The following is a 13079-nucleotide window of genomic DNA, read 5'->3' on the forward strand; positions in this document are numbered from 1 at the left end:
CATAGTAAAAAAATACGAAAGGAATTTCACATTATTCTACACCCATCCAACACTTACTAAAAAAACGCACCTTTGTAGTACCGCCATCTTAATTTATAATATAATATAAATACAATTTTATCTCGATAATTTTTTTAAAATTAGTTTTATTTTATCTCTAGGGAATAATTTTTAAATTGTAAACTAAAAGAGAGAAACTATAAGAACTGGGGAATTTCACATTATTCTACACCCATCCAACACTTACTAAAAAAACGCACCTTTGTAGTACCGCCATCTTAATTTATAATATAATATAAATACAATTTTATCTCGTTAATTTTTTTAAAATTAGTTTTATTTTATCTCTAGGGAATAATTTTTAAATTGTAAACTAAAAGAGAGAAACTATAAGAGAACTATAACTATAAGAGAACTATAACTATATGGTTAAGAGAACTATAAGAGAGAAAACAATGCTCAACAATGTGTTAAGGTGTAAAGGGGATTAGAACAAATGAATTGTCGGATTTAAGTCCACCGAGAATTTATATGGCGTGATTTGACGACTTGAGTTATTGAATTTCATTCTACTAACAGAACAAAATAAACTGTGGTCAATATATCTCCGGTTTTGACAGAAATCATAGTTTGTTTGGAATTCCGATTTGATTGCCTTTGTTACAGCTGGAGCATATAAACTATCAGAAATTAATTTGAAGTTTCAGAACTGTGTTAACAATTCAACTGAATTGATGGATTTGACTTAACTCATTAATTGGTAACCACTTTTCTGATTATAACTACTAAACATGGTTGAATTTCAAATACGATATATTTATTTCAATTACAGTGGATATTCAAATTCAAATAATTCTGTAGCTCGGTTCCTAGGAATAGTTAATTAACCGCATAACTATGTCTTGTTCATCTAGTTTGATCATAATGAAGCCATTACGTTCATTAATCCTCTATTTGTAGGTAACATTGGCCTAATTATGGCCAGTTGCTGTCCTGCTTAACACAAACAATCATTATTTGATTTCACACAATTATTTGTCATATTAGTCCAACTGTTTATAACACAATAATTGTCAAGTACCTCTACCAGATAGAATACGTCCTATAATGTTTGTATGATAATTCAAGTACTTAGCATCGATGGTTAAAGCTAAACATATCAGTGAGACCTGTAAAAACAGTGTTTTCCCACAAAAACGTGTTTCATTACTATAAAAGTAACGTTTTCAAAAATAATATACGATAATACGGTAATCGGTTATACGTTGCTAAGTGGAATACACAATATTACTTGGTTTGGTAAACCTAATGTCTTTTTAATTAAGATGACTGCAATTGGTTAAAGGATTAAAATATAAAACGTGGAGTATTTCAATAAAACGCTATGTTGAAATTATCAGGTTGGTAAGACTTTGACTTATCATTTTGGTCACTGACAAATAATTTTTAAGAAAAGTTTGATTAGTTGATATCCCAACCCTACAAACATGCATGCTTTAACAAACATTACTAGTATAACAAGGTTTGCAAATTTCATCCATATCAAATTTTTTTTTAAGTATTTTTTATGTAGATATGGCATTGTTCTTAGAAAACAAAACAAACTCTTAAATGTAAAAAATTTATTTAACAATCAAATTTCCTATAATTTTTTGCATTTTTTTAGTTAAAAGGTCTGTTGATAACAAATCCTAAATATTCTGTTAGATGAAAGTAAAATACGGAGTGTTATATAAAAACATAAGTAACTGGTAAAAACCCCTAGGTGTTCTTATTTCTCCTCTTTCACTTATTAAAACAAACCCAAATTCTGCTGGGATCTTTTTAACTACATAATCGTTAAGTTACAACAGTATTTTAAAACATTTTACCAAAGTTATAATCCATTACATTTCATGTTAACCAGCCTGAGGTTAGTAGTGTGGTTGAAATGTTTAGCTAATGCTGTAAACTGTTGAACATACAGCTTTGAGGGTTCCGTAGTTAAAGCCACAAGAACCATCTGGTATAGACGTTATCTTATCTGCTCACAGCTTCAACTTCTATACAACTTGCTGTATTGAATCAACTTTGGCGCTTCAAGTCATATAACATTTTACTGAACAAGTATATTAGATATACTAGCTGTACCCGCGGGCTTTGCCCCGTTTAACTTCATAAGTGAGCTCGTTCGCATGGCTCAATCACGTCCTGGTTGAAGTTTGTTCGCTACGCTCACTCACTTTTAGGTTGGAGCTCGTTCGCTGCGCTCACTTGCCTTCAGGTTAGCTCGTTCGCTACGCTAACTCGCCTCCAGGTTGAATTCGTTCGCTACGCTCACTCACCTTTTGGTTGCAAATTAGCTGTTCATAAATGTAAAAGAAATAATAGTGCTGCACCCTATTGGCAATCCTTGTAACTTTAATGCTATTGAACATCATAGAACAGAACCAACTTGTTTAATTGAAACAGCTGTTAAGGTTCATTAATTCCATTTAAATATGAGTACTCATAAGGTTATAATGGGAAAGTCAAGAGCCACTGGGGCGGAGCCCGAGAGACCGATCAGAATAAAAGCTTAGTTTTCCTATTTAATGCCTAAAGAATCAGTGTACCAAATTTCAGCCTCCTAGGTAAATGGGAAGTAAGAGAATTAGTGATGAGTGAGTGAGTGAGTGAGTCAGTCAGTGAGGGCTTTGCCTTTTATATATATAGATATGAGCTTTTCAGTGTTAGCTGTGCATTTTATAGAATATAATCTTGAAAACTGCAAAACCAAAAGTTTTCTTTTGACGAGGAAGTACAATCCTCTTTGAATGCATATCAAGATCCAAAATGATAAAAGTTATTTAAAATTGGTATTGTAACGTTGTTATAGAACGCATGTTACTCCTCATGTCAAATTCCAAACTACTATGGATGGCAAACTAAGTTATCTGAATATTTTTCAAAATCATTTCATTTTTTTAACCTGTATTTCCTTTTTCAGTAACATAGCACTTTTAATTTATTACAGGTAATAAAATACTATGCGACAGTTTATACAAATTTAAGAATAAGTTCTTATTGGGAAAAAACATATAGAGAGAAATTGCGCACTTAAGATGAAATTATTAACGTCATAATATTGTTCAAATATATTAGTTAAAAAAAATTAATTGAGTTTATCTTTATCATATAAATTTCAAGATAGCATTAATTAATGTTGCGTTGGTGACCATTAAAGGGCTAACCCTGTAACATGACAATTTATTTAATGTCACATTTATACAAATAAATAATGGAGAGATCAGATATATCAATAGAAATACAGTTAACAACGAAAAAAGTGATGATAAATAATGTATTGGTAGGAAATCCTAATATAGCGCTACTATTTCCTCTTTAGTGAACATTATTTGAATAGTATCAAAATCACTACAGCGTTCGTAAGATTTTATTTATGAAGTCAAATAAAAATCAATAAGGAAAACCAGAAAAAATTTGTTATTCAAATCGGACGAGTTTCAAGCTAACGCAAGGTGAAGAACAAACATAAACAACATTTTGTATAAAGTTTTTCTATGATTAAAAATCAATAGCTCCAGTATTGTTATGTTTTTATATATGTTTTAGACTCAAAATAATCAGTAAATTATGGGCTTTAATTTGAGATATTGATAGTTTGAATCAGATAAGTTCAATATTGAACATATAACTCAATCAAAATCATAAATTTTATTATTTTTCGGATACAATATTTATTTTAACGCTAGCATGGGTCCTCTAGTTTTTTTTTTCCTTAAATATAACAAACATTGGTTATTTCGTTATTACAGTTAGGTGCATTACAAAATTCATAGAATTTTTAGGTTATGCCTTCAATTTCAAGTTAATATTTATATTGATCGTACAGTTTTGTTTGTTGCAAATTGAAACAGTTGACAAAACAATAACAAATCTTGGTTGGTTTACGTCGTTTTTAAAATCTAAAAAGATAGTAAACATTACTTTCGCATAGTAAACATTATTTTGTGTAGTAAACAATGTAATGAATAATTTTCGCAGGTGATAAACATATAACGAAAACCGGTCATTTCACAATAGTGTAGCGAAAAGAATGCATACGTCGAGGTCATTGTTTGCGCTATCTTTGACTTAAACAACGACGTATTTTGGACCTGACGTGTTTGATGTGTGCTGACGTCGTCATATGCCGATCAGCTGATTAATGGTTGCAGCTCTGCTAGGACGCTTTGTTGACTCTCAATTCATAAGTTGGATTTATGAGTTTAATTACTGTTTTGTAATAAATACTATTGCTATAATGCTTTGTATTGGTCGTCACAAAAAACGTTACGTAACCCAAAAATATATTCAGGAAATTTTTGTAACTGTGAAAACAAACACGTCCTTTTTTATACAAACGAAGATACCATCTCAATCCACGTGTAAATCCAGAATAATTATAACTGCATTTTAAACAGTAATTGTTTAAATAATACTTAAACCAATATCAATGTTTTTTTATATTTCATTTCGCAATAATTTGTTCTCCCAAATAATTAATGTAGTTCTATTTAAATACGACGTTTCCCATTCATGTCAATTGTTTTATTTTAGTCAATACGGTTTAGAATATTTATTTTAGACGCCTAATTAATAAACACGCGATACGGTAGTTATAGATTTTTTATCCATAATAAATATACATAGAACGTCTGAAACAGAATTGACATTTATTACGATTGACTTATTATCGAATGCAGTATTGACATACAAATATCTATGCATAGAAAGCTTTACATCTACACACTCAGTGGTCCAACTAATCTCACTCCATCTTCAATACAAACATCGCCTCGTGATTCCATTTCTGCGTCGAAACCGCTGATTTAGATAATGTTCAGCGGAGCGTAACAATCACTCTCTGTATTCATTGACTCGTGTTTGTCTATTGTTTTTAAAAATATTATGTAAATGTTTATAAGCATATTCATTAAACTTTAACTAAATTGACAACTGAAGTGTGACTCTATAGTTTAAAATAAAATACTTAAACCAGTGATCTATAAACTAATCATTTAGATTATGTAGATGAAAATTTGAGTGTATTAATGTGAAAACTACGCATAAACTACATTTCAATTTTGTAAAAAAAATACCGTTACGTTTTTGTGATAAAGATATATTTTTTATTAAGGAGTATTGTTAAGGTAATTTTAACGGTGCTTAAGTTCCCCAAGTACCCAAGGTCCCTCCTTACCTATACAATTTATATATACAGGGTGTTCATTTGAAAACTTTCCATATCTGTTGTGTGCAAAGGTAAGGCTTTTAACACTTGTTTGTTCTCATTTCCCCCTAATTTGGACATGCCAAATCCAATAAAATTATTTTCAATTTTGAAAAATGTCCCAAAAGGGCCCATTTTGGGGGGTAGGGGTGCTTTTTGAGAAATTTTCAAATGTAAACATGGGATGTGTGATACATCAATTTAAAGGTCTAATCACCCCGATCATTTTGGTGCAAAGAAAGTTTAATTATCTTTAACCGTATTTACAGGGTGGGTCAAAACGTTTTAAAAAAGGACTTTGAAGTTAAGTACCTTACTACCCTAACTACTGAACGGAACAGCGCCAAATTTCTTTCCAAGCTTATTCTTGAGCTACTCTTTAAGATAACTTGTAGTAAGGGCATTTTCCATGTTATTTTCAAATTTAAAAAAAATCTCAAATTTTAAGAATAAAAGAAAGCTGAAAACTCAAAATTCTTAAATAGCAAGGTATAACAAATTTCATACTACGTGAAAGGTCCTTTTTTAACAAACATTTTACGTATTTAAGTTTTCTTTCTATCTCTTACCGTTTAAAAATTGCAGTAGAAAAACATAATTTTCTATGGTAAAATTGTAACTAGTTTTCTAATAAAACAGCCAAAATTCGTCTCTAGACACATTAAATGGTGCAATGACTGAAGGAAACAATTCATAATTATTTTTAGGCAGATAGGCAAACAAGTCATTACGTTTTACTTTGTGAAAAACAAGTTTTATAGCTGATGAGAAAAACCCAAGCGTGGGCCGCTTTCTGTAGTACCATTGACTAGTCAATGGTAGTACTAATTTCAAAAGTACCATTTCCTGTAGTACCTAATCAAATATGGTGTAAACTTAATAAAATAGACTTTATTTTTACTTATTGGTCATAACAAAAGTGTTCCAGGATAACTGAAAAGTGTTTAACAATAGATATCCAGGTATAACCTTGAGTCATATGACTGGAAATGATTTAGTTAGGCAGTTTTCTGAAACTAGCTCAGTTACCAATGAGAAAAGAACAGGATGAAGGGTCCAAGATGAATTCTGACACACGTAAAAGTAGTCGATCAATTTGTAATGAATCCTACTACATCGTTGAACAAAGTGCAATGTGTTTTATTAGAAAACTAGTTATAATTTTACCATAGAAAATTATGTTTTTCTACTGCAATTTTTAAACGGTAAGAGATAGAAAGAAAACTTAAATACGTAAAATGTTTGTTAAAAAAGGACCTTTCACGTAGTATGAAATTTGTTATACCTTGCTATTTAAGAATTTTGAGTTTTCAGCTTTCTTTTATTCTTAAAATTTGAGATTTTTTAAAAATTAGAAAATAACTTGGAAAATGCCTTTACTACAAGTTATCTTAAAGAGTAGCTCAAGAATAAGCTTGGAAAGAAATTTGGCGCTGTTCCGTTCAGTAGTTAGGGTAATACAGTACTTAACTTCAAAGTCCTTTTTTAAAACGTTTTGACCCACCCTGTAAATACGGTTAAGGATAATTAAACTTTTTTTGCACCAAAATGATTGGGGTGATTAGACCTTTAAATTGATGTATCACACAACCCATGTTTACATTTGAAAATTTCTCAAAAAGCACCCCTACCCCCCAAATTGGGCCCTTTTGGGACATTTTTCAAAATTGAAAATAATTTTATTGGATTTGGCATGTCCAAATTAGTGGGAAATGAGAACAAACAAGTGTTAAAAGCCTTACCTTTACAAACAACAGATATGGAAAGTTTTCAAATGAACACCCTGTATATATACAAACTTATTTCAATTCTAAATTTTTCTCATATTTTTTCCATAAGTGTGGCTGAAAATATAATATTTTCAAAACATTTTAAGGTCTTTTGAATAGTTAGTTATGGTGTTTTCATACCACAACTTGTTGGGTCTGACGATGCATACATACTTGTTTTATAGATGCAGGACACAATGCTTTGCCCTGGGAGAAATTTTACTCGATTGCAATTTACTCATACATAGCCTAAGATTGTCATAGAGGGAGCGACCTAGTATAGTGGTTGGAGCACAGGACTTCCGTTCATGAGGTCCTTGGTTCAAATCCCACCAAATTACCAGTTTTTTTTTCTTTGAATTAGAAACGATCCATTGGAATTAACATTTTATCAAAGTGATAAAGCTACAACCCCCAGGTCTAGTCTGAAATAATGAGAAAAACAATCCCGAGCTCGTGCCTAAGGACAAAAAAGGATTCTCAAAGAGATTTAGAAAAAACTAATACTCACAGCTATCAGCATTCCCCGCTGGTCGTAGTAGTCTGCTACTGGAATGACGTTCTTGTAGAAGTTGGAGAGTTCCATACGAGCCAGGCTAAGTACCACGTGACCTAGTTTGGCTCCGTAGTCTATCTGCCTCTCCAGGACCTTCTCTCTCCAGGCTACGAGGATCACACCACTCACTATCTGGATCTGGAATGGAGATTAAAAATAAGAATAACACTTAAATGGAGACACGACTAAGGCTCATTTTAACTCTAACATGAATTGAGTATATAGCTGTGTTAGAAACTATAAGATCAGCTGTTTTTGCCAGGACCAAAATTAGCTGGGTCAAACTTATAAGCCTAAAAGGTTACGGACTTTTCTCAGGATCAGTCCAGTGATTCTGGTTGTTTAGCAATGTAAACGTCAACACTCAGCTACGTAACAATGTATTCTATATCACTATTATTAACACCCTTATAAAGTAACATTTAAATTCATGTTAACAAGACAATGTAGATGATTAATTATTGGGTATGTTCTATTGGAAATTACAAACGGTTTTCTGTCATTCATGTAAGAATCCGATATCCTTTGTTGACGGGGTTGTAAAAGTTATGAAAACCCAATTATGGATGGGCGATTAAGGAGCTTGACGAATAATTAGAAAACAACCTCACTGTTAAGGAATTAGAATGTTCACTCCTTCATTGACTAATTGCTTATCAACCAAGTTACGAAGAGTCTTTTGAAAAGTCAATATTAGATTATAGATTTGTCACATTAATCGTTACTAAATACAACACCAAAAACCATTGAACCACGTCATATTTACTGTATACTGTAACGTTTGTAGTAAATTACTGTAGTACAGTTAGCATAGCATAAGCTGTTTTTGCATAACAGTAGGCCTACATGCATATTTGTTGCTATAAATGCAGGATATACAGATTTTAGGCCGAGAAAAATGTTGCTCAACTAAAAAACGGTAATGGAAAAATGTGTTAATCGTCATCATCGTTATAAATGGGGTTTCCCCCCATTCCCAAACTCGAAATATACACGCATTAAGAGGTTGAATTCAACTTTGAAACGTAACCTTTGTTGTAAACAAGGTTTTAGAAATGTTCCTCTAATAAACAGCGGTTATTTCTCCAAATTATCAAATATGTGTACATTGTATACTACCTAAGCAAATGACGTAATTCTGTTTTTTTTTTAATAATTAGCTTGAAACAGCTTATGCTCCCAAACAGCATTATTAGGTAAATGTTGATAACACGTTTTTTCTGTACCGTGTATTATTAAATACCCAGTGCTGGATTTTGGATTATTAGTCATGTAATCAAACCATTTAGGAGCGCCTTCATTTACATGTATATGGAAATGTGTAGGAATTCATCGGTCATATATTCAACTATAGATGCCAATATAGATGCTAATGTGACAAAAACTATTAGGATTGCCATATGGCTTGACTGAGATGTGTATGTTATGAAATTCCAGGAGAATTAACATTCGTAACAATAAATAACATAGTTAACAATAAATCAAACATTATGTAAATTCTAAATTGTCCATATATATTATACAGTATGTTAATACCCAATCCAATATCTCAATAATCAATAATAATGTTTTGTGGATTATAGATATCATTTTTTTTATTTTTTTAATTTTTAATATGCAATGTTTGGAATAGATTTTTTTTAAGATGTTGTTATTTATTATACTTATTTGACTACATATATTGACAACTTTAGAGAAAACCTATTAATCTGAACAAAAAATATTTACTACCTTATGTACATTGTATTAAATAGTTACTTGAAATAATGTATACTAGATGGCCCAGCTTAATTGAAAGCACGAGGTTAGTCTACGTTTAACCAGAGTCAGTTTCATTTACACAAGACCTTAATTGGTTTAGGTAACGTTTGCGGTAGAGTTTGTAGGTATGTTGTCCCAGCAAATTTAACCTAATTAGGTTGTATCGAGTGTTGTCTGTTGGTGCGTAAATCCAATATCACAAAACAGCCAACCGATCAATAATTAAAGTCAGTAAAGCTTGTAAAAAAATTGTTTAACCTTTTTTTAAAGTTTTTGTAAGAATTAAAAGCCAAATTCAGTTTTAAGTAAGTTTAAAACTGTCATAGATAGTTTTTATACCTTTATTTAAAAGCTTAAAAGACTCAAGTTATTGAAATAGAACCTTAATTTCTAGCAATACACAAACGCATTCCTGTTCCTGTATTTCCTTTGCTCTTCTATGAGACATGTTCCATTGCCATTTAATCAATTATTTCTACCTTTGTGGTAGTTAGGGATCAGAGAGGGTGCAATTTAAATAAACCACACAGAGCTGAAGTTAGCTGCTATAAACTATTGCTTTATCTCTGTTACACTACATTTTCACCACCTGAAACAGCGGCTGATAGTGGAATATTTAGTTGGAATATATTTTATATTTTTTTAACGTTGCGGTTTAACTTTTAGTAAGTCAGTAGGGGTTTTGATAACAGTAGGTTGAGTTAGCAAGGTAAATTGGACTTTTGGGTATAAGGAAAATAAAGTGTAATAAGAGTAGGTATGGGAGAGAGGTTTTAGGTATATACCTAGTTAAGGTTAATAGGTATGTAGGTAACTTGTGGGTTGTGAAGGCAGAGTAGATGGGGTAGGTAAGGTAGGTGGTGTTTTTAGGTAAGCATGGTGGTAGGAAGGAAGAACAGGTAAATATTATGGGGTTGACAAGCTAGGTAAGGTTAGTATATTATGTAGGTAGAAAAGGTCAGGGTTGTGAGGGTGGATAGGGTATGTCGGATAGTTTAGGCCTTCTAATTTTAGGTACAATACTAACCTACTCATCAGCTCCTTTGACACTTATAGTAACCAAAACACTATCACTTTACTTGATATGTTCCTCCGTTAACGTTATGTAGTTTATATTCGGGATAAATATTTTGCAATATTATTGTTCAAAAGGGTTGTTACATTGAATCTTAGAACTATGTATTCAATATGATATCTTATGAAGTGTCAATAAGTCTACCTTGTTGGTGTATTCCACTACGTCCCGCATGTTCCTAGGGTAGCCGGACACTAGGTAGGCCTTAGCTGCCGGAGCCATCTTGATCTCCAGCATCAAAACCTCGGTGACGGTCTTGCTGGACAGCTGGTTGAAGTCTTTCATATCTGCTACACAAAAAAATATATTTAATACTCATTGTATTCAATTTGAGACAAAGTGTGACAGAAATATAGCTGATATAAAACGTATGCGCTAGACAGCATGCATTTCCTTAACACGTTCGCTACCGAGTGTCGCATACTGTATACAGGGTGATTTATATAAGTGTGCCAGCCATTTTATTCGAAAACTATAAGAGATATAAAAAAAAGTTAAACAGTAAGTGCCTTGGATTTTTTATTTTAAAGATTGTAGTCAAGTCGAAAAAAATTTTTTGCCGCCATTTTTCCAATATGGCCGCCAACTTTGAAATTTCTTAAGGAACACCCTGTATTTTATGATGTATTCCGGTAGAAAATGCAATTTTAAGACGATTTTAATCATGTTATTTTTTTCATAAGACTAACCATTTCAAAGATAATAATGGTTAAATTTTTGAAATTTCGGTATGATAAAGAGTTTCGATAAGGCCTAAGCAAGCATGCCAGCTGTTTTATTCGAAAACTATTAGAAATTTCACAACTTAAACCATTATTATCTTTGAAACGGCTAGGTTTATGAAAAAAATCACTATAATAAAATCGTCTTCAAATTACATTTTCTACCGGAATACATCATAAAATACAGAGTGTTCCATAAGAAAAATCAAAGTTGGCGGCCATATTGGAAAAATGGCGGCTAAAAAATTGTATGCGACGCAGCGATCATTGCCACGGACCGAGGTATACAATTAAGTTAATCTTACACATAGACCGGCTGTCACTTGGTTAACAGTACACGCAGACCACGGACAAAACCTGTGAAACAGTGATCATTTACTTTGCAATACTCTGCAATCTTGTTTGTAAATTATTTTTTACCTACTTATATCATACTTTTTTTATTTTAACATTTTCTTTTCCATACTACTACACATGCCACTTTTACTTTGCGGATAAATTCACGTTGTATCGTATTGGAATACCCCGTAAGAAGTAAAATTAAAGATTCTACGAACCATGAGATCTCATTTAAGTGGTATTTTAGTAGGAAATGATTAAAGAGACTATTATAATTCAAGACGTCCTTCGAAAGTTTCAACCTCCATTAAATAGTGTCTGAAGCAGATGTTAGCTATAGCTGACGCATGTCACGGAAGTTCAGAAGAGATGCTAAGTTAGATTTAGGTTTCCTAGGTTTTACTGTTGTTTGTACAAATTAGACTAATAAACAAACTGCAGCATGTTATTTTAAGTTGTCTTCTGAAGTTACCTGTCCTTAAGCTTATACAAATTCTATAAGTGGTGGTAGCAAAAGATCGATTACGTATCAAAGGCCTTAATATTTTTTACAAGTAACACAAATCAATAAGCAGGTGCAATAAAATGAATTCTTAAAGTTTTATTTATAAAAATTTTTTATGATTTAAGTAGTTTAGCCTTTTTACAATCAATAGTATTTATTACACCCATTCGGGTGGGTCCTATGATTTTCATGTATAATAGTCTAGTTGCCAAAAGGCATTTTTCACCCAAACCTGAAAGTAAGGTCCACCCGATGTTTTTTAGTGTTTTCTGTTTCTTTAAGACCTACATAATTAAAATCTGCAGGGTGCCACTTTGTCACCCTTGAGCAAATTGAAATATGCAAAATGGCGGCCAAGATGGCTTAAAAACTGTATATTTGCCGTATCTTTCCCTATAGAAGAGACAGGATAATATTTTTTGTGTCTAATTTTATGTTTTAAGGGTCAGAGAATACCAATAATTGATTATCTTAGTAATAAAATACCCCCGCCGCAGCAAACCTGCCGACTAAGCGAATTTCCAGTTGCCTGAATTGTTTTTCAATTAAATGTATTTAATTAATATTAATTTTTATGAGTACATAGGCTTGCTGCTACAGGGAGGGTAAAAAAGTGTGTTTTTTAGTGAAATGTTAATAACTTAGTATAAAATAAATAAATTTACCAAGTTTTATCAAAATATATCCATAAACAAGCAGACTACAACATTTTACAATATTCCCCATAAGAATAACATGTGAATTTCAAAATAACAATTATTTGAATTTTCTCCGTAACTAATAATGGTACAAGAACACTTTGATATACTAAATTATTTGTTTTTTAAGCTCTTTAAGAAAATTTGAAGAGAAATTGGAAAATTTTGCGTTTAGAGGGTCAAAAATTAGAAAAACCAATTTTTACTTTATAAAACCCCCCGTAAAACCCCGTTGCCATGGTCCGATCATGCTGGTTCGCGAACTCATTCAAGTCTATCCCGCCTTACACCTTCAAACCAAATTTCATCAAAATTGTATATAAATTACTCAAGTTATCGTGTTCACGGACACATATATGTAATTGTCTATCATGAAAAATTGAATTTTGGTATGTTTCAA

General features: G+C 31.8%; 1 protein-coding gene across 1 annotated transcript in view; it reads right to left on the reverse strand.

Annotated features, from left to right (window-relative positions):
• The window catches only part of LOC129000537 (uncharacterized), a 52899-nt gene that overhangs the window by 17121 nt on the left and 22699 nt on the right, over positions 1 to 13079 (reverse strand). The window contains exons 4-5 of the mRNA XM_054427499.1: positions 10560 to 10702; positions 7535 to 7717 (exon numbers count right to left, since the gene is read on the reverse strand). Of these exons, the coding sequence (XP_054283474.1) occupies positions 7535 to 7717; positions 10560 to 10702 (326 nt within the window). The remainder of the gene's footprint in view (positions 1 to 7534; positions 7718 to 10559; positions 10703 to 13079) is intronic.

This window comes from Macrosteles quadrilineatus, unplaced genomic scaffold (genome assembly GCF_028750875.1).
Source record: "Macrosteles quadrilineatus isolate MER2022 unplaced genomic scaffold, UCM_ALF_1.0 Scaffold_8__2_contigs__length_117827958, whole genome shotgun sequence".
Lineage (NCBI taxonomy): Eukaryota > Metazoa > Arthropoda > Insecta > Hemiptera > Cicadellidae > Macrosteles > Macrosteles quadrilineatus.